At 43.9% G+C, this 22,169-nt stretch overlaps 1 protein-coding gene across 1 annotated transcript in view; it reads left to right on the top strand.

Moving 5' to 3' along the window:
- Positions 1–22,169, top strand: part of LOC114649378 (NADPH oxidase 3-like) — a 70,460-nt gene that overhangs the window by 26,806 nt on the left and 21,485 nt on the right. Inside the window, exons 7-10 of the mRNA XM_051924721.1 lie at positions 10,002–10,131; positions 10,622–10,714; positions 17,148–17,401; positions 19,290–19,452. Coding sequence (XP_051780681.1) covers positions 10,002–10,131; positions 10,622–10,714; positions 17,148–17,401; positions 19,290–19,452 — 640 coding nt within the window. The remainder of the gene's footprint in view (positions 1–10,001; positions 10,132–10,621; positions 10,715–17,147; positions 17,402–19,289; positions 19,453–22,169) is intronic.

Below are 22,169 nucleotides of genomic sequence, written 5' to 3'. Positions count from 1 at the left end.
ATAGCTAAACTGATAATTCCTCCATCTATTCAGTTTTAAGCCCATTTATTACACTTGACGGTCACAAGAGAGCACTGATAGTGCTGAACTAAAATATGTTTCCTGTGTTTAGGTTGTACCTTCAATATGACTGATATATGCTACAATACTTATTTATAAGCTGACTGACCATTTAAATGGTATCAAAGTAGATGTCATCTAAATCGTGAAAGCAAGTCCAGGATTGGAAGAATGCCTTTATTAACACTTCTTAAATACACTTATCAATTACAGTGATTAGATTCATTTCTCGTGTCCTTGCTAGTTACTAATAACAAGTCCTTACAGTAAGGATTCTGCTACACTAGATTGTGCTGGTTTGTTTATCAAACTTGTCTTTCCAGAGTAGCAGCAGCAGGACTGGATCACAGATCAAGAAGCTTTAATTCAAATGCTCCCTAAGAGTGCTAAAGGCAAACTCTTAACAGTAAGGATAGAAGTTATTTAATATAATCAATATATAATAAATAGCAAAAATCATATTTAATAGTAAAAATGCACTCTCACAATGGCCTCAACTACATCTTGTTATTATTGAAGACAAGGACTAATCTGCTTTCAGGTTGACATCAAATTGCGTAATTCATTGTACTCCAAATTGTCTCTTCAGACATTCTTTTTATCATGTCATGTTCCTATTATTATCTTTGTTTGACATTCTTTCAAACCAAGAAACCTTTCTAGTATCGTTTTTGCTGTGAAATTCATGTATGCCAATGTTTTCTGTTGTACTGTCCCTTTAGTTGGTTCTTTCTTATTTTCCATTTGATAAACAATAGCTCTCCAGGCATTTCTTCAATGAAAATTTTCTGAATTTATTTGGATTTGCGTGTGGCCATCATCCATGGTGTGCTCCACTTGTCTTGTTTTCTGCCTCCTTCATTATCTTTTACCTTTTACTTTGGCAGACAGAAGTGCTTTTTTGTCTATCAAGTATTTAGTTCAAATGATTTGACCAAGTTATTGTGACTTGCCATGAATACATCTGAATCCCATACAAAATGGAGTATGTTCCAAATAAAAACTAACATGTATATAATTAATTCCATTAAGTGTTCCATTCCATTTTTCTTTTCTCCAGCAGCACAATTCAGATTTTTTTCAGTTTTCTTGTGGCATTTAAAGGAAAGAAAATTGCTGTAAAAAGATGCACTTATCTTGTTTTAATGCACATAGTTTGCACTCTTAGTGAATAAAGCCCTTTAAAATAATAGTCTTTTCTGCAGCGCAGTGAAGAACATTCTGTTGGTTTGCCATTAGCAGGCTTTCAACCTTTCCTCAGGATTTACTCTCTGTTTCATAGTTTTTAAAAGTCAGCTAGTCAATTAATGACACGTTTTAAAACGAGCATACATGTATTTTTTCTATTGGTATTAATTCAGTTTTTCTTTTCTTACACAGTGATAGTAAAAAATATTCACCCCCTTGGAAGTTTTCACATTTTATTGATACACAACATTGAATCACAGTGGATTTAATTTGGCTTTTACAACATTGATCAATAGAAAAAGACTCTTTAATGTCAAATTGAAAACAGATCTCTGCAAAGTGGTCTAAATTAATGACAAATGTAAATAAAGCATAAAATAATTAATTGTACTCCAAGGGAAATTTTATATATACTGCAAATAAAAAGATAAAATGAATATTCTTACCAATAGAATGAATACATATTTTAGTTTGAAATGTGTCTTTACTTGAGTGCTTGGCTGTCAAAAACTATGAGACAGAGTAAATCCTGGAAAAGGTTTAAAGTCTGCGAATGAATGAAGAATAGAATATCTTGCATTGGAACTTAAATCCCTTATTAGAATCCAACTGATGTTGACAGAAGCACAATAAAGTGAGTGCATTTGTATAAAATGACTTTGTTTGATATAGAAAACAGCATCGCTAATTGTTACATCCTTCAACAGGGCCAACTTAGACTTGCCAGTCACCCTGAGAGGATTCTGCCCAACTAATTTGTGCAAACACTGAGCCAGTTATTTAAAAAATGAACAAGAAGATAAGTAATTAAAGGGAACAGTTATGACACATGACAGCAATATGTCCTGAAATATCCCAAAAATGCCTACTAGGGGAATAAATGTGAAATCTGGCTAGTAACAAGGGCAAATACAGAATCAACAGTAACAAAAAGTTATTTTTAACAATTGTGAAAGGGTGCGTCCCGGACACAGACAGGCAGACACGTTCCAGTCCATCACCACACGTTTATTTTACACTTTCTACTATATACAACAGTCTCTATGTGCACCTCACCAAACCCTCCCGCAGTCTCCCAAAGTCTTGGCTCCTTCAGCCTTCTCTCTCTTCCAACACAACACACTCGGGCCTCTCCTCGCCCCCTCTGCACCGGCCTTGTCCTCCGCCTACCCGACTCCAGCCTTGACTGGAGGGAGGCGGCCCCTTTTATGTGCCCCGGATGGGCTCCAGGTGCATCGTCAGGGCCTCCGTAGCCACACCCCTGTGTGGCGGAAGCTCCTAAGGTGAAGCCGGAAGTCCACCGGGTGCCCTCAAGTCTCTTCCCCCCAGTATTTCCCGGTGTGGCGGAAGTACTGAGGGCCAACACTCCCAAGGCATTGGGGCACCCCCTGGCAGTGACCACGGGCCCCTACAGGGTTGAGCTTCCAAGCTCCGTACCCGTGGTCCCCAAAGCCACCAGGGAGGACGCCCCCTCGTGTCCTGGAGGAGGCACAAGCCCTCCTCCACTCCTCCTAGGCGTCCCGGCCGGGCATGGATGCCCGCCGGGCACCACAGTGCGCCATCGCCAGCGAAGACCCGTTGGTCCGAGCGACACACCCCGTTAGGGCGGCTCAAACCCGAAGTGGGTCCTACTCTCCGTCCAGGGTCCAATCCGGCACCCTGGAACTCTCTTCTTCGGCACCTCCTCTGAGATCTCCTCGCCCCGATGTTTAGTGCTGCTCGTGCCTTCGCAGCCTCCGCTAGTTGAGAGGCTGCCCCATCGCCAGCGAAATGTCGTCCGGCCAGACGGTCCATCTGATGAGGGTCGGCTTCCCACGAAGCAGGTCCTACTGCTCGTCCCGGGCCCAATCCTGCAACACACAGAAACACAGGGGCAGAGGCGCTGCCTGGACACCCTTCCCTGGCGTCCCTCTGTGCCACGCACTGGCAGCGCTCCCCCCTTTTACAAGGACCCCAGAATTTGCCTGTTCGGAACCTTTTCCGCGGGTTGCATGTCCCTCTGGCTGACGGGACCGCCTGCTTTACTCTCCCTTCCACTGGCTCAGGGGAGTGGCCCTTCACTGGACGTGCGCACCCAGCAGCACGTCCTTTCCTGTTGGAGGAATCAGCACTCAGCCCTCAATCCCTCCTTTCCCTCTTGGATGCCCTGATGGTTTGATTCTGGGCATGACAAACGCTCAGCCCCATTCCCGTCTGCGTCCATGCAGAGTGACGGGAGACTGCCGCGGGCTCGGGGCGTCGGGCACTAGGACCCAGGGCACTTGTCAGCCCCTGTCCGCCCTGCTCTCTTGCTGTTACTCCCCTCACCATGCGAGCAGCCTGCACCGTGGCATCCACTGTCGGAGACCTACCGACATGGTCCCGATCATTGAAATCACGGTCCCCATCAGTAGGATCTCCCTTTCTTTGTACGGGGGCGGTCCTACTTACCGTCCTCGCCGCGTCCCTCCGGCTGAAGCCTCCAGTGCTGCGCCGATCCGCCCACTGTCGCAGCATCATCACGGACGCTTTCACCTCCAGCTCCTTCAATCCTCTACGGAGGACGCGCATCACCTGTAAAAGCGACTCTGCGGGCTGCAGGCATTCCTCCAGCTCACACAGAGCCGCTGGCAAGCACAGAGAGTCAGTCGGCAGTTGCCTTACCTTTCTGTCAGGCATATCCGCAGGCTGCTCTCTGAGGGGCCTTCCCACCGGCCCCGTCGGGTCCTTTCTCAGCCCGGAATTGACATTCTGTGTGCCCGCCTCTGTCCAATCATTGGCGGACATGTCAGACACACCGCCCAATCCCGAGCCAGTCTCTGGGAGCGGCTTCCGGTCCGCGGCCATTTTGGCTCTGTTTCCTTGTCTCCTGATGCGGCAACGTGCCTTCCTGGATTCCAGCAGCGGCTGCTGCTTATCGAGCTGCAGCGACTCCTCTCTCATGGCACTGCCTACTGCTGCCTCGGCGCCGTCGAAAGCCTGAGGCACGGCATACGGTTGCCACTGACGCAGTCCCAGGTAGTCCCTGCCTGCAGCACAAAAGGTAAACTTGCCCCCACGGGGCCTATCGCCATTGGGCAGGGTACTCACCTCCTGGGACTCGCCTTCCTGTCTCGCCGTCCTCACTGCGCTGCCGAACCGGACATCTTCGGCGACAGTGTGCCTGCTGGAGCCCGCTGCACTCCGGCAACGTCCTTGTTTTTCTCCCCGCACCAGGAGAACATGGCCATTTAAGGGACCGGTGGCGGGCCGTGAGGTGAATCGCTCCCGCTGGGTTGTGCATGCATCGCTCCCGTGGCGCGTGTGGGGGTGCCACTGCTGCGCCAGGCTGCTCACAGAATATTTGTTAAATGCAGGTCCGCACCTTGTGCCAGGTGCGGCCTCCTGCCGACTACACCACCGTAGAAGGGTACAGCCCCTGCCCTTCAGGCATTGCCCCGGCAAATACCTCCAGATTTGTCCGCGGTGTCCCTAGTCCAATTAGGGCTTTCGGCGCAGCCGATTGCTGACAGCATTCTTGCTGTTGTGCTCTTCGGGCTTGTTCAGCCTTTATCGGCTCCCGGTCCTCCTCACACCCAGTCAGGTAAGCCCAGGTCAGCTCGGCATCGGTCACGGTCTTCATCCAGTCGGTGTTTACCTTCTTTTTCCCAGATTTTTTCCCCATTGCGGCGGGCTGTGTCGCACGGCTCCCGATTGCAGCGCTCTTCGTCGTGTGTGGAGTTTTCACCTCCGTGGTTACTAGAGGGACATTCCTGGGGTTCTCTGCCACCACAAAATTTATTTTAAATGCAGATCCTCTGCCACCGGACGGCCAGAGTATCCTGCCGACTACGCCAGTGTAGCAGTTAAGGCTTTTGTCCACCTCTTGAACCCTCAGGTACCACTCTGAACTCGAGGTAAAAGTATAAATACTATTTATTTTATAAATATACTGTGCACAAAGCACCCTCCACTCCACACTCATATACAATACACTCTTCTACAATAATCAATCCTCCTCGCCCAGACACTTTGCCACCCTACCTCCCAGCTCAGCTCAGTGTTCTGGGCTTCCCATAGTCCTTTTATAGCTCCCGACCTGGAAGTGGTTCCTGGCACAACCCACAAGTCCATTTCCTTCCGGGTCAGGGCAAACAGTCCTCTTCTTCATCCCGGGAGCACGTCGCTTCCTCCGGTCACGTGACTGTGATGCACTCCCGGGTTATAGGGCACACAAGAGCCCACTAGCCCCCCTACAGTGACTCCCGGTGGCCCCCAAGGTATCCAGCAGGGCTGTGTGTATAAACTACAGAGTCCATGAGGCCCTGCTGGAAGTCGGGGCACCATTCTGCTGTCTGGAGGGCTCCTCCTAGCGGCCTGGGAGTGGTGCCCGGAGTCCATAGCCGGTCGTCCATCACACAATACAATATCTGTTCTTCAAAAAATGCTCTGAACAAAACGTAAGCTCCATGGAGCATAAAAAGGAGTTGCCAGTGAAGGCAATTCAAGGCAAACAAAATACCAATACATAATCCAAAGAGTGGTCAAGGACAAAGCAAAAAGGTAAAAAAATTCAATAAATAATAAAAGCACAGAAATATTCACAAAGAAATACCCACTAACCAAAAGGGACTGTGGGTTGCCCCACCATTATAGGGCTGAGGGCAGTCCCTTGCAGTGATAGGCAGGTATGCCCTTCCTCTTTGTGGACCAGCCACAAAACACAAGGAATAGAACATAAACATAAGTAATAAGTAATAAAGCAAAAAAATCAAAGAGTGAACAATGAACAAAAAGACATAAACAAGAATTTGAACCCCATGCAAGGGGAGGAACTCTGGCTGGAAATTAAACAGAAAAGTATTGACTATTGAGAAGTCAGGGGTTGCAATACCAGGAAAGAAATAAAGAACCAAGCTAAAAATACAGAGCAGAAATGGTCAAAACATCTATATATATAATTCACTAAGCCGCCGACAAGTAGCCACCCATGGAAAGCACGCCGGAAGGGGCGTGGATTCACTAAACCGCCGACAAGTAAGACGCCAATGGCGCAACTCTAAGACCATTGGATACGACGAAAACTCACAGAGCCACACCCACCAACTCGGACGCGACGCCTCGGAAAACATGCTGTCATTTCTGTTTGTCTGTGCCACAGTCCACATGCAGCTCTGAGCCACGTTGGCTTTTCATTAGTCAACCTCAGTGGAACCTTGGTTCACACAGAGGCAGCGCCAGAGAGAGACAGAGGCACACACACACACACACACAGGCAGCGCGAGAGAGAGAGCCGCGCACACACACAGGCAGCGCCAAAGAGAGGCAGACGCACACACACAGGCAGCCCGAGAGAGAGAGCTGCGCACACAGACAGACAGCGCCAGAGAGAGAGACAGACGCACATGCACAGGCAGCGAGAGAGAGAGATGCGCACACACACACAGGCAGCGCGAGAGAGAGACAGAGGCACACACAGGCAGCCCGAGAGAGAGAGCCACGCACACACACAGGCAGCGCCAGAGAGAGACAGAGGCACACACACAGGCAGCGGAAGACGGAGAGCCGCGCAATCCTTTAAAACTGAGGTTAAAACACAATGAAGGAAGCAGTCTTTAAAAACCAATAAGCCCTGTGCCTCTTTTTCATTAGCGTCTCACCTGCTTCACCGATGCAGGCCCTGCAACAGTCGAGACACTCTCTCACCAGCTAACCTTCTCTGTGCCTGACTCCACTACTGTCAGTCGCCTGATTAAAAATGGCCTTTTGAAGGGGAGCTATGGACCCGCTATACCACAGGAACACATTGCCTTTGAGCCTGCTCTCGCTCACTGTAACGTACCGGCTTTCTCTCTCTCCTCACTCGCTCACACACTGCACAGGGGAGAAATGCCTGCAGCACAACTCCACCCGGAAACCGTTTCAGCCACACTTCCACGCCCCTCGCTACGCTGTGAGTGCGATGATTATTTATTTAAAAATGGCCTTTTGAAGGGGAGCTGTGGACCCACTATACCACAGGATCACCTGTGACATTGCCTTCACATTGTTTTCCTTTTATTTATGATCCTGTTGAGCAGATCAGACACCCAGGCAAACAACACTGAATAATCAATAGCTGCAACCACTTTGCCCGCCCCAACTCCTCACCTGAGTCGGTTTCGTCAGTGTTCAGCAGTGTTTCCCAAACTCGGTCCTGGTGAACCCCTGTGGATACAGGGTTTTGTTCCAACCAGATTCCTAATCATTAATGCCAGTGAAACTCATCAGGGATAAGTCGGTTTTTCAAACACAGCCGTGTAGCAGATTAATCTAGCAGGATGTAATAATCCAGGATGAATGCGCGCCCCCGCGCTGAGTGAAAAGCCAATGTATATTGAGTCTAGAAAACATGATCAGCAAGTCTTTGATAGGCTGCAACAAAATGATGAAAGAACGGGCGCATTTTTTTCTCACAAGCTGGGTGGGTGGGTGTTAGTTAGTTAATTAGTTACTCGAAGGATTTCAAGACTTAATATGCACAAGCGGTAACACTGCAAAAGCAGCCCAAACCAGAAAAGACTGCTGGTAAAAAGTGGCCGACAAATTAAACGCGTGTGCATTGTACTTACTGAAAGCAATGTTATGGATTTTGCAAATGTTCATTTTTTCCCTCTGCTTAAAAAACATTAAAAAAGCGGCGTGATTATGCGGCAGCGATGACAAATAATAAGGCACAGGGCCAAACTTTCAAAAAGATATCCATGTATCTGCCAAAACCAGTGTTCAGTCACAGACAGTTGTATGTTGCTCTCTCCAGAGTTCCATCTTTTCATTCACTTACTGACATACCTGCAGGAACACGTGCAGCGAGCGAGTGACACACACACACACACACACACACACACACACACACACACACACACAAGCGCGTGCGCGCGACAGAGAGAGTGCTGGACACATAAGAATAATAATACTTCATTACATTGATATACCGGTGTTTTCAGTATTCAAAGCGCTATCCACACAGGGAGGAACCGTGAAGCGAACCCAAAATCTTGCACAGTCTCCTTACTGCGAAGCAGCAACACTACCACTGCGCTACAAGGCAGTTAAAGAATGCACCGGGCTCGATTTTATTTTCACTTATATTTGGACAACTGTGTCGTTCAGGAAGCGTTCACTCATCAATACATAATTATGCGGCATATGCTACACCGCGGGTTGGCTAGCGGGTCATACGCTCACACTGATTACGTCCCTGCCCTTTGTACACACCCCCCCCCCCCCCTTGCTTCTACCGTGGTCGGGTGACTTGGTGGATTATACTGTATATAGAAAAGCAGCCAAAAACGCAAAGAACAATGAAAAGTCTACGTGACTCACAGGTGCATGTGGACTGTGCAAACGACTAAGGTGAGGAGTTGGGGGTGGGCACATGACCAGGCAGTGCATATTAAACGAGAAATCAGCAGACAAGCATGACGGAGGGGGCTGAATGGGCGTCCTTCCCCACTCCTCCCGTTCTGCCCTCCGCGCCCGAGCACCTACCGATTTTTCAAATGTTCATTTTCTCTCTGTGCTTAAAAATCTTTAAAAAAGCGGCCTGATTATGCTGCGTATGGTACGCCGCGAGTTCGCTATGTGGGTAGTTTCCTTAATTAAATTTTCTAAATGCACAGTTGATTTTGAGGAGTTTTAAACCAAAGCTGTTGCTCCTAAATGTACCCTGGCTGAAAACATAATGCATACCAATGCTTGTGTCATGTGACTTGTAATGGGCATCATAACCATAAACGATATGGATGCAACTATCAAATAATTATTCAAAATGACGGCACATGTAAAAAATAACAACACTAAGATGATGCCAAGAGTTAAAACTATAACATTCCTTTTTAGCAGTTAGAAATATACTGAAAAATTAGAGAGCACTTGTCCAGGAGGATCCAAAATTATATAAACTGATTTATGACACATCCTATCTTGCTATGGAAGGAACCCAGAGTACCAATACGAAAACCCACACAGATATTGGGAGAACATGCAGATTCCAGACAAACTTCACAACCAATTCCACCATTGAGGGGAGGTTTAAAGGTCACTTCTTTCCAGAGGTCCCATGAGATTTCAGTTAGGAGACTTACAGATAGGGAAAAGGAGAGGAGATGGCGGGAAGAGGAAGAGTGACAGAGAGAGAGAGAGAGAGAAAGAGGAGTTGTAAGAGTGTGTGTTACTGTTTTTGTGGTTCTTGGAATATAAGGACATAAGGAAAATAATCCACCTGACAAACAGGTCAAATATCTTTAAAAGCAGGCTAGTAGTGAGAACAGGTCTTGTTTACTGTTTGATTTTCTTTGATTCTTTGTGCTGTCTCTACTGGTTTCCTTGTATGCTATTTTAAATAAACCATATTCATTTTACAAATTACTATCTACAATCAGTAATCATCTGTATAATAATAGGAAAGTACCAATCGGCATTGAGGTCCTATTTTAATACTGCTGTACATATGTTTAGAGCTGCCCTGTATGATTTATTAACAAAGTTAACACGTGACCCTTCTAGTGTAAATTTGTGTCATTTGTGCTATTATACAAATTTTTTTTGACTATCAAATGAATGTGTTATATCCCAAAGATATCATCCATTAAACCAGTTCTTTATTTTTAACTACTTTAAGGATTATCCACCCTCATTAAAATTAAATAGATTCCCATTTAATAGAAAAGTTAAAAGGAAAGAAAAATTGATTTGTTAGTTTAGCAAAAAAAAAAACTGCTTTACAAAATTAACATTCCCATATTGTATTTCAGGGGAATTGTTCGAGGACAGACATCACCAAGCCTATCAAAACACAATGCGTCTTACTGTAAAGATCATTTGTATGAGTGGGGAAATGTCTCCATGTGTCCTTTACCAGAGTTTGCAGGGAATAAACCTGTGGTAAGATTTGAATGGTGACCTCAGTGTGCTGCAGGATAAATGTGCCAGTCGTATGTTCAGGCTTCTGTAAGACATTAGACTAAAAAGAGAGACTGGTCAAATAACACTAGAGAAGTGTTAACACATAATATAAATGTTACAAATGACAATATCCTTTCATTTGCATATAATTTTTGTAAACTACTTTTTCTTTCAAATTTTTTAAAGATTGTGATCGTATTTTGTTTTGTATGGAATTATTCAAAGTGAGCAAATAATCATTTGGCATATGAAAGGTTTGCCTTATTTATTTCATTAATTCGAAATAGTTATAAAAGATTTGAAATATGTAAAGTGTTGACATATATAGATAGGTACAACCTAATGTTTTATTCATTTTTAATTATTTTGCATGTATGCTTACAACAAATTTCACCACGAGGATAAATATGGCTGTATTGAACTGTAAATGGACTTAACCATTCACTGAGGCTTTTGTATTCTGTTTTAGACTTGGAGGTGGGTTATTGTTCCACTGATCATCTACATCTGTGAAAGAATCCTTCGCTACTATCGATCAATGAAAACGGTTGTAATTACAAAGGTAATTTAAAACGTCTTCAGAGATATGTTGATGAATAAGCTTATTCTTGGCTGTACAGAGCTCTGCTTAAACATTTCATAAGAGGTTCTACAACTGTGGGGACTTAAAGATCAACTAAATATAGTTTACTTTTTTAAAGGAATGTTTAAAAGTAAATAATAAACAATGTTTTACAAAATATATTTTAAAATTCTGGATAATGAATAAAAAGTTAACCATTAAAAAGTATAACAGGAAACAAATATTATTTGATGATTAGATTGAACACACATAAATGGTTGTAATTTTAAAGGAATTTATTGAGCTTGCTGTTGCTGCATTAGTTAGAATTCATCTAGGTTCTGAAGCTGCTCATTTGAATTATGGAATGCCACCTCATACTGTTGGTAACTCATTGTTGATACAATCCCCAGGCTGATGCAGCTCTCCAGCACCTTTATAGTATGATGTGGTATTGTTCTACGTATGTGGGAAGTGCTATTTCAAGCTCAGAATCACTAAACTACAGGAGGAAATAACTTACCTGTGTTGTACAAGAGAAATTGAGTAATTTTCCCAGATGTCATTTAGAGAGATTGCACCCCTAACATTGTACAGGAGGAGAATACTGCCCAGAAAATTAGAAACAGAATGTAAGCACAAGATAAGTGGTGCACACTGCCCAGGAGCATCAACCCAGAGATGGACATGTCCAAATATTTTCAGGACCTTGTGGAGCTCGACAGTGACTCTGATCATTCGGGGCTGGTTGTCAGGAATGAGATGTTCCAGAGGACCATCTCAAAGTCTTCCTGGTGCAGTGGTGGGACCTCTCCCTAGAGTAGTGGCTAGGCTGGTGGCCAGAGCAAGAATTTATCCAGCTATCATTTTAAGTTGAGCATATTTTATGGTTCACAACTCACACTGCACCTGACCTCCTTGGCCCCTCCCATAGGTGGTGAGCCCATGGGAAGGGGGACCCACGTTGCCTCTTCGGGCTGTGCCCGGCCGAGCCCCATGGGTGCAGGCCCGGCCACCAGGCACTCGCCATCGAGCGTAAGATTGAGCACATTTTATGGTAGGTGGCTGAAGGCGGGGACATTGGCAGTCCGGTCCTCGGCTACAGAAGCTGGCTCTTGGGACGTGGAATGTTACCTCTCTGAAGGGGAAGGAGCCTGAGCTAGTGTACGAGATCGAGAGGTTATGGCTAGATATAGTTGGACTCACCTTGACGCACAGCTTGGACTCTGGAACCAATCTCCTTGAGAGGGGCTGGACTCTCTACCACTCTGGAGTTGCCCCCGGTGAGAGGCGCCGAGCGGGTGTGGGTATACTTATTGTTCCCCGACTTGAAGCCTGTTCATTGGGGTTTACCCGGGGGACAAGAGGGTAGCCTCCCTCCGCCTTCGGGTGTGGGGACGGGTCCTAACTGTTGTTTGCGCGTATGCGCCGAACAGCAGTTCGGAATACCCACCCTTTTTGGAATCCCTGGAGGGGGTGCTAGAGGGCATACCTTCTGGGGACTCCCTCGTTCTGCTGGGAGACTTCAAAGCTCATGTGGGCAATGACAGTGAGACCTGGAAGGGCGTGATTGGGAGGAATGGCCCCCCAGATCTGAACCCGAGTGGTGTTTTGTTATTGGACTTCTGTGCTCGTCACGGATTGTCCGTAACAAACACCATGTTCAAGCATAGGGGTGTTCATATGTGCACTTGTCACCAGGACACCCTAAGCCTCAGTTCGATGATCGACTTTGTGGTCAGAAGTAGCTTCAACTCCCACCTCCCGCAGAACTTCGACCACATCCCGAGGGAGGTGGGGGACATTGAGTCTGAATGGGCCATGTTCCGTGTCTTTATTGTTGAGGCAGCTGACCGGAGCTGTGGCCGTAAGGTGGTCGGTGCTTGTCGTGGTGGCAATCCCCAAACCCGTTGGTGGACACCGGCGGTGAGGGATGCCGTCAAGCTGAAGAAGGAGTCCTACAGGACCCTTTTGTCCTGTGGAACTCTGGAGGCAGCTGATAGGTACCGGCAGGCCATGCGGAATGTGGCTTTGGTGGTTGCTGAGGCAAAAACCCAGGCGTGGGAGGGGTTTGGGGAGGCCATGGAGAACGACATTTGGACGGCTTCGAGGAGATTCTGGTCCACCATCCAGCATCTCAGGAAGGGGAAGCAGTGCAGTGTCAACACTGTATATGGTGGGGATGGTGCGCTGCTGACCTCGACTCGGGACGTTGTGGCTCGGTGGGGGGAGTACTTCAAAGACCTCCTCAATCCCACTAACATGCCTTCCAATGAGGAAGCAGAGCCTGGGGACTTGGAGGTGGGCTCCCCCATCTCTGGGACTGAGGTCATCGAGGTGGTCAAAAAACTCCTTGGTGGCAGGGCCCCGGGGGTGGATGAGATACGCCCGGAGTTCCTCAAGGCTCTGGATGTTGTAGGACTGTCTTGGTTGACACACCTCTGCAACATCGCATGGACATCAGGGACAGTGCCTCTGGATTGGCAGACCGGGGTGGTGGTCCCCCTCTTTAACAAAGGGGACCGGAGGGTGTGTTCCAACTGCAGAGGGATCACACTCCTCAGCCTCCCTGGAAAAGTCTATTCGAGGGTCCTGGAGAGGAGGGTCCGTCGGATAGTCGAGCCTCGGATTCAGGAGGAACAGTGTGGTTTTCATCCTGGTCACGGAACAGTGGATCAGCTCTACACCCTTAGCAGGGTCTTGGAGGGTGCATGGGAGTTTGCCCAACCAGTCTACATGTGTTTTGTGGACTTGGAAAAGGCATTCGACCGTGTCCCTCAGGGAATCCTGTGGGGGGTACTCCGAGAGTATGGGGTACCGGACCCCCTGATAAGGGTTGTTCGGTCCCTGTACAATTGGTGCCAGAGCTTGGTCCGCATTGCCGGCAGTAAGTCGAACCTGTTTCCAGTGAGAGTTGGACTCCGCCAGGGTTGACCTTTGTCACCGATTCTGTTCATAACTTTTATGGACAGAATTTCTAGGCGCAGCCAGGGCGTTTAGGGGGTCCGGTTTGGTGGACTCAGGATTGGGTCACTACTTTTTGCAGATGATGTTGTCCTGTTTGCTTCATCAGGCTGTGATCTTCAGCTCTCTCTGGATTGGTTTGCAGCCAAGTGTGAAGCGGCTGAGATGGGAATCAGCACCTCCAAATCCGAGACCATGGTTCTCAGCCGGAAAAGGGTGGAGTGCCCTCTTAGGGTTGGTAGCAAGATCCTGCCCCAAGTGGAGGAGTTCAAGTATCTCGGGGTCTTGTTCACGAGTGAGGGAAGAATGGAGCGTGAGATCGACAGGCAGATCGGTGCGGCATCCGCAGTAATGTGGGCTCTGCATCGGTCTGTCGTGGTGAAAAAGTCGATCTATGTTCCTACCCTCACCTATGGTCATGAGCTATGGGTAGTGACCGAAAGAACGAGATCGCGAATACAAGCGGCTGAAATGAGTTTCCTCCGCAGGGTGTCTGGGCATTCCCTTAAAGATAGGGTGAGAAGCTCAGTCATCCGGGAGGGGCTCAGAGTAGAGCCGCTGCTCCTCCGCATCGAGAGGAGTCAGATGAGGTGGCTCGGGCATCTGTTCAGGATGCCTCCTGGACGCCTCCCTGGTGAGGTGTTCCGGGCACGTCTAACTGGGAGGAGGCCCAGGGGAAGACCCAGGACACGCTGGAGGGACTATGTCTCTCGGCTGGCCTGGGAACGCCTTGGGATTCCCCCGGAAGAGCTAGAAGAAGTGGCCGGGGAGAGGGAAGTCTGGGCATCTCTGCTCAAGCTGCTGCCCCCGCGACCCGACCTTGGATAAGCGGAAGAGGATGGACATTTTATGGTTTATTATAGTGGGTTATAGATTTATAGGAAATTGGTGGTGCATTTTAGAACAGATGGGACCTGTACCAACACGAAGACATATGAGTTGGTTAGTTAAGGATTGTTTAGTATGTATTGAGTATTAGAGGCATATAAAAAAGATGATCAGGCCAATTTCAAGTAAGTACAGGCTGGTAAGATAATAATAATAGGTGTAATGGGTAAAGTAATAGAATCAGTTATTAAGAAAAACATCTAGCAGCACATGACTTAGATGATTACAGATTCACGGTAAATAGCCTGTGTTCATTATAATTGGATTCATGTTCTAATTTTCTAACTGCTGACAACATAATTCTAATAACAAAAGGCACATACAATCCCTCTAACATTCCAAGGTAATCTGAATTGGGAGACTGGTAATTTCCTTGGTATAAGAACAACCAGCTGATGATGTTTTTAGAATTCAAATCACACCCAGAAACAGCTTCCCCCACATATTGGTGGAGGTTAAGGACATTGATTTTGAATCGATGTGTTCATTAACTCAAAAATGGAGGCAGCTGCAGGGAACCGTGGAAAAAAGAGGTTTGTAGCTGTCATGGTTTCTACCATATTTGGTAAACATTGGTTTGAGAAGGAAACCAACATTTTAAAGAAAGAGAACTTAGGTGCAATGTTGACTGGGTGGTATGGCAGACCAGTAGGACCATAGCTGAGGTATTGAATAAAAGAGTTGGGAATGACTTTTGCAACCTGGAAGAGGTTCCAGAGAACTTGGGAGGGTATCTGAAATTCTGCGAAGGCTTCTTTAAGGAAGTCTCAGGAAGCATTAATGCAAATATTACTTAGATATGGAAAAAACACTTTTATGAAACCCAATACACATGAAGATGTACTGAATACATAGGATGTCAGCAATTTAAAGTAAGATGGATTGTAATCATCATAATAAAAAGTAAAGTCCATAGCCAGGGGGGCAGGAATTTAATAAACAATGGCAAGGATTTGAGACATAATTGTAGATCGAGAAACATGGCAAGTTGAAGAATTCATAACCACAGAAATTTTTTACAATAATAGCCCAAGGGATTTTCTATTTATTTATTTGGGTGAATCCTCTATCCAATGCGACCTCAACCTTTTGAGACAACTTGTTACATTTCTTTTCTTTTTCAAATTGGAGCACCGACAGATGAATTGACTTTCTTATGGTCACACAGTATTGGGATTTGAACCCACGACCTCAGGGTTTTTGAAGTCCAAACCCTTAGCCAATATGCCACACTACCTTTTTTGTTTAGACTTATTCATTTCATATTAGACCACTCAGGATTCTGGGAAAGCCTATGCAGGGTTATTAACACAAACACTTGGATTCATAGTTGAGCCACAGAACTGAAAGGAACAATGTGTATTCTGACTTGACCTGAACCAGCCATTTACTACTACATAGATATTTCAGGTTTTGTGGAAGTCTGACTTTTTGATGTAAACATGTCATGTCAACTGGGAGAAGACTTATAACCATATATTTTACGCCATGGTATCTTGTTATAGGAGCAAAAAGAGTATGACATTCTGGAAAACCAGCTGCACGCTATTCAGCTATATTGGAGAGAGATTTGGAGAGAAAGTTGTGTTTTCATAATAACATGTTGCATCAAATTTAATCTGCCAGGCTTGTGTCATAATTATGAGGTGTCTATCTTATAATTTTAAGATACTGTCCTGCACTGCAGAGGCAAGCAAGTACTATTTATAGTTATGATATAACAACAACAACAACAATATCTTTTGTATAGTCCAAAATCACACACAAACAGGCCCTGTTTTTTGATAGCCCCCCAGCTTTGACTCCCTAAGAAGACAAGTAAAGAAAATCCCAAAAAAAACTCTTGTAGGGAAAAAATGGAAGAAATCTTTGGCAAGACAGACCAGAGAGAGACCCTTTTCCAGGTAGGTTGGACTTGCAATGGATTCCAAAAAATAGAGTAAATACAATGCATAAAACAGAACACAAGTAATCCTCCTCACAGATCTAGATGGCCAATCTATTTTGCCCCTTCTGAAATAAAATACAACAATACAACAGTAATACAAACTACAAGGCAAAATGTAAGAATAGATTATATCACATATGAGGATTCAGATTTGTTCAGAGTGCTGGTGACATCCTCCAACAAGCTGCCTCACCCTACTGACCATTCCACAGCTGAGTCAGTGCAGGGCCGGCCAATCAGATAAAAAGACTCTTCTACCTGATGATTCCAGTGCTCCTTTACTAGAGATGACTTATTCATAGGCAGGCAAACAACTAGGCAGTAGGGCATTGGCAACAAGTGCCACATTTGAGTACTGAGAAGAGAAACAGAATATGTGAGGGTTAGTAACAAATGATATCTATCATATTACTTATGTTTTAACACTGAAAGTCTAAGTGTTTTAGTTAATAAACAGCAGCAGTAAACAAAATGCCTACTAAAGTGCAAGTGTAGTTTGACAGTTGGTTTCTTTGTTATTCTTATATGGAAGCTTACAGAAATCTATGCAGGAAGACAGAATTATCTTGTTTCATGTAATGTATATAGTTATATACTCACTGTTATAAGGAATTTTTTCCATATTTTGTTTAGGTAGTGACCCACCCATCAGATGTCATTGAAGTACAGATGAAAAAAAAGGACTTTAGGATGGAGCCTGGCCAGTATGTTTACCTTCAGTGCCCACAGATTTCCCATTTTGAGTGGCATCCATTTACACTCACATCTGCACCAGAGGATGATTACTTTAGTGTACATGTGCGGGTAGTTGGTGACTGGACAAATGCCCTTAAAGAGATTTTTCTGGCCCAAGGGAAATGTTTCAAAATGACTCCAGATTTTATAAAGTAAGTTGAACTAAAACACAAATATTGAGCTTTTTGTGGTGGGCTATCAGTAACTTCTTTTTAACCTTGACATGAATACTGAAATACTGTAAACCATTTTTCTTAAAAGTTTTTTGTAATGTGTCTCCATGCACAAATTTTGAAAAAAAGCAGTCTCTTTCTAGCACATGTTCATCTAATTCTGATTCTGAGTAGTCTATGCTATCTTTTTGAGAGACAATGTTAACACTTGGTCAAGATATTTACTTTCTACTTCTCCCTCGTTCACTTTATTTCCACCCTCAGCTCATTTTTTCTTCAACCAGCAGACCAGCACACCTTCCCATTTGACTTTATGTTCCAAGAACACCGGGAGATTACTTATTTGCCTGTTAGATATTGAAAGAGCCATGGCTTTAATTTTGCTTTCATTATTACTATTGTTCTCACTCCCAATGCTCATAGTTTTGCTTTAATTTTTGTATAATGTTTCATTAAACTATCTTCCAATTATTATGATCTGGACACTCCATCTGCAGATTACATTTATTAAGTCTATATTCTACAGTACCGTGGTGAGCCATAATGGATATAAAACTATTTGAAGAAACCAATAATTTTCAGCTTCCTTTAGCAGATCTCAGAGCACTCCTGCTGTAAATTTCACAGTTGTGTAGAAAATGTATCACACCGTGATAGATAGCACATCATTAGTGTGCTTTGCCAAAAAATTATGGATTGTTGTAATAAGTCAAAATTATAACCAGAAGTGAAAAAATTTAATGAACAAAGGCAAGGACTTGACACAAAATTGTAGATCAAGGAACGTAACAGGAGAGCTAACAAAAAGAGTATTTCACATAGTCTAAGCCAAAATGTATTATAAATAAAAGTCAATGAGCAGAAAAATATTTGTATAACACAAATGCTGAGTACATACTGTATCTACTTAATGTGACAGCTGACAGAGCCACAATTAGGGATCTTTTTTTTCCATTTCCATTAATTTTTGAATAACTTAAATGACTTTGCTTTCCTCCCTTAATTTTTTACATTTATGATTATGATGATCATTTAATTTACCTGGTACAACTTCAAACAGGTGATGGTGTGCATTTGGCATCTGTTTTGTCATGAAGAGTGACTATCCGATATACAAAATAAAAATATATACAAAATGTACAAGCTGACATAACCTCTCTCAAGGGAATATTTGAGATCAATTATGAACAATAACCGATTTGGAAAATTTTCCAATGCTTTTTAAAAGAGAGTTTTTTAAATTTAAAAAACATATAGACCATACTCTATTCAAGATATCTCAATGATAAATGTCCTTGAAGAATAAGTGTATCAAATTTCAATGAAATTAGTTCACTACATTGCAAAAAAAACAGCCAGAAAGACATGATAGCAGTAGGTACTTTTCTAATTTTATGCAAACATAAATAAAAAAGCATGAAAATAGTAACTGGCAGCACAGTGGCGCAGTGGGTAGTGCTGCTGCCTCGCAGTTGGGAGACCTGGGTTCGCTTCCTGGGTCCTCCCTACGTGGAGTTTGCATGTTCTCCCCGTGTCTGCGTGGGTTTCCTCCGGGCGCTCCGGTTTCCTCCCACAGTCCAAAGACATGCAAGTTAGGTGGATTGGCGATTCTAAATTGGCCCTAGTGTGTGCTTGGTGTGTGGGTGTGTTTGTGTGTGTCCTGCGGTGGGTTGGCACCCTGCCTGGGATTGGTTCCTGCCTTGTGCCCTGTATTGGCTGGGATTGGCTCTAGCAGACCCCCATGACCCTGTGTTCGGATTCAGCGGGTTGGAAAATGGATGGATGGATGGAAAATAGTAACCTTAAAGGGGATAACTCATTTTCGTTGCTGTAATGAGTAAAATGATTTCTAACATTTGCTTCACAGAATTGCTCTTGATGGGCCTTATGGATCTGCTAGCACGGATGTGTTTGATTACAGGATCAGCATTTGCATTGCAGCTGGGATTGGTGTAACCCCTTTTGCTTCTGTCTTAAAATCAATTTGGTATAAGTGTTGTGATCCAAGCAAAAAAATGAAACTTCAGAAAGTAAGTATGATTGTGCCTTTCCACTCCAATAGATTTGTATGTGCTTAATTTTAAATTTTCTCTTGAAAAAAATGATGTCAGTTCTTATTTTTGACAAAGTCTTGTTTGCAACGTTCTATGCTAACTGTGCCCTAAGCCAAGATAAATGATTCTTCAAGTGAAAAGCAGGTAGGACAATTAATTTCCCATGAAGTCACCCAATCATCTAAAAGTGCAATTTGAAACTGCAAAATTATAAATTCAAGTCCATATTCTTAGCCACAAGATCTATGGTAGAGTTAGTCCCTAGTAAATACATTAGTACTAACCTTAAATCTTCCAAAATTAACTTGGAGTACAGGAACACTATACTGTATTTTTGTCTTTTTGATGATGAATTTAGTTCAGTAAGTGAATAATAAATAATATGTACAATATCTTGGAATCGCAGAGTTGACACTTAAACAAAACACACACAGTCCTACAAAAACGTATTTCTCTTTGACCAGTATACACATTACTGTATATTTTTTGGGAGCAGTGTCAGAAACAAACCTAACATTACATGAAAGAGGCACTGATTGATCAAATAACACAACACCGCTAATACTTACTGTATCACATTTACTTAAAGTATGTCATACAATGCCCTGCGGTTCCATTAAAAATTTAGTAGTGCCTATAACTTCAGTAACTGGTTAATCACCAGACAGTTCCTGTAATATTGATCAATGTCTTAAAGTGGTCTGGAGTTTTCATTTACTTTAGCTTCATCGTGGTGGCATTGTAGATTTCTAAGATTAACATTCAGGTCCTACCATAGCCTTCTATAGACTTTAATGACTTTGAGCAGTGTAAATTGAATTTTATTCATTCATTTAATCTTGCTTTTAAGTGTGTGAAGCCTTGCATTACTACATTTTAAAGACAACTTGACTGACATTGCCCTGAACAATTTCTTTTATATAAAGTGGAATATAGGATTCTTTCAATGATGACATGTTGTCCAGGTTCAGCTGCAGCAAGCCAGTTATCAGTTCAGGGCTATTATTGCCACCACCATGCTTGACCACTGTCATTAGATTCTTCCTGTAAAATTAAGATTTTCATTTGTTTTATAGAGAAGTCACTTGTGACTAATCACTCCATAAAACACTGTCCCTGTACTCCAGCTGAATTTTGGAAGACTCAAGATGAGTATTTATGTAGAGACTAATGGTTTATGCCTTACTACTCTACCATGGATCTCATTTTTATGCCTAGCCTTACAAAGTCTAACTAATGATGAATTCATGAATACCAACTTTAGTATTGTTGCCTCTCAGATCCTTTGTCCTTCATTCAAAATCTGTACTTGGGCAACTCTACAGAAAGCTTGCATGTTCCTTTTGTGTCTGTGTGGGTTTTTCTCTGGGTACTCTGGTTTTCTTTCCACATTCCATGCTGGCCTCCTGCAATATAAAAATTGGATTATGTAAGCTTGATAATATATTATGGGTGGCACATGTCTGCAGTGATTAGCAATACTTTCTCACAGCTACAAGGAATGCTAGCACATCTACTTCTTAAATAATTCCCGTAAATACTTTATGTTTCTTTCCCTGTTGTAAAGACATACTGTATGTGTTAGGCTAACTGAAATGTCTAAATTCATCCTGCATGAGTGGTCACAGAGCACATAGATACATTAGCACCCCATGCTCAATTGTACTGGGATAGACTCTTGATTGCTTAAACGGGGGTTGAGAATCATATATGATGCTCTTGGAGAGATTTGGAGATTTATTCAAGATGGCCACTGTCAGTTACTTTCTGTGACTGTTTGTGCTTTGCAACCCCATTTTTGTACTGTTAATCATTTGTAGCTGTTTTGTAGAGATTTGAGGAATTTGTGTTTACCACGAAATAATGTGCCTCAATAGCATGTGTGTGTGGCAATCCAGGTTGGCTCCAGCTGCCAGAATATTCCTTGAACCAGAAAACATTGATAACATAACCAAGATGAGCCATGGCAAATAAGCAAACAAATAGACAAGAGTAGGTGCAAAGTGTAAGAGTACTTTAATTCCATAAAAGTACTCAAAACAAAGTGTAGTGCAGTTCTCCTTCCATTACATTTGGAAATAAATAATCTGCAAACAACTTATTTAACGAAAGAGGAAAATCAGTTAATACATCCTCTTTAATAAAACCCCTGTGTGCGTCCAGTGTCCGTGTGTGTGTGTCTTCTGGTGAAGTGCGCATGCGAAGGGGCACAGTGCGATGCTTCAAAGCAGATGCTTCAAAGGCTGCCTGACGCGTCACACAAGACAGAGAGGGCGGGACCTATAAAATATCGCGCGGCAGATCCAATCGGATTTTGGTAAATGAGGTAAGACCTAAAACAGAAAACACGAAAAATCCAATCGGGTACTGAGACGCGGAGACCAGCTTCCCCATTGTTGTGCAAGTGTTCACTCTGAGGATGTCAGATTTGCAATTAAGAAGCCTGGCCCGGTAAAGTGTAAAGTAAAAGTGGATTTATTTTCGCGCACATTACATCAGTTGCTGGAGAGAATCTGCTGATTGCCCACTTTTGTGACAGAAAATTAAACGCATATTATGGACAGCAAAGCCAGTATTACTGTCAGAGAAAATTACAGGCATTTTACGGAAAAAATGAAATGAGGTAAAAGGTACCTTGCCATTTAATATAGACTGTTCCTACTAATGTTTATGGACTAATGTTCTAGCGCCTG

The sequence above is a fragment of the Erpetoichthys calabaricus genome, chromosome 3 (genome assembly GCF_900747795.2).
Source record: "Erpetoichthys calabaricus chromosome 3, fErpCal1.3, whole genome shotgun sequence".
NCBI classification, from domain to species: Eukaryota; Metazoa; Chordata; class Cladistia; order Polypteriformes; family Polypteridae; genus Erpetoichthys; species Erpetoichthys calabaricus.
This window is presented reverse-complemented; position numbering and strand designations above follow the sequence as displayed.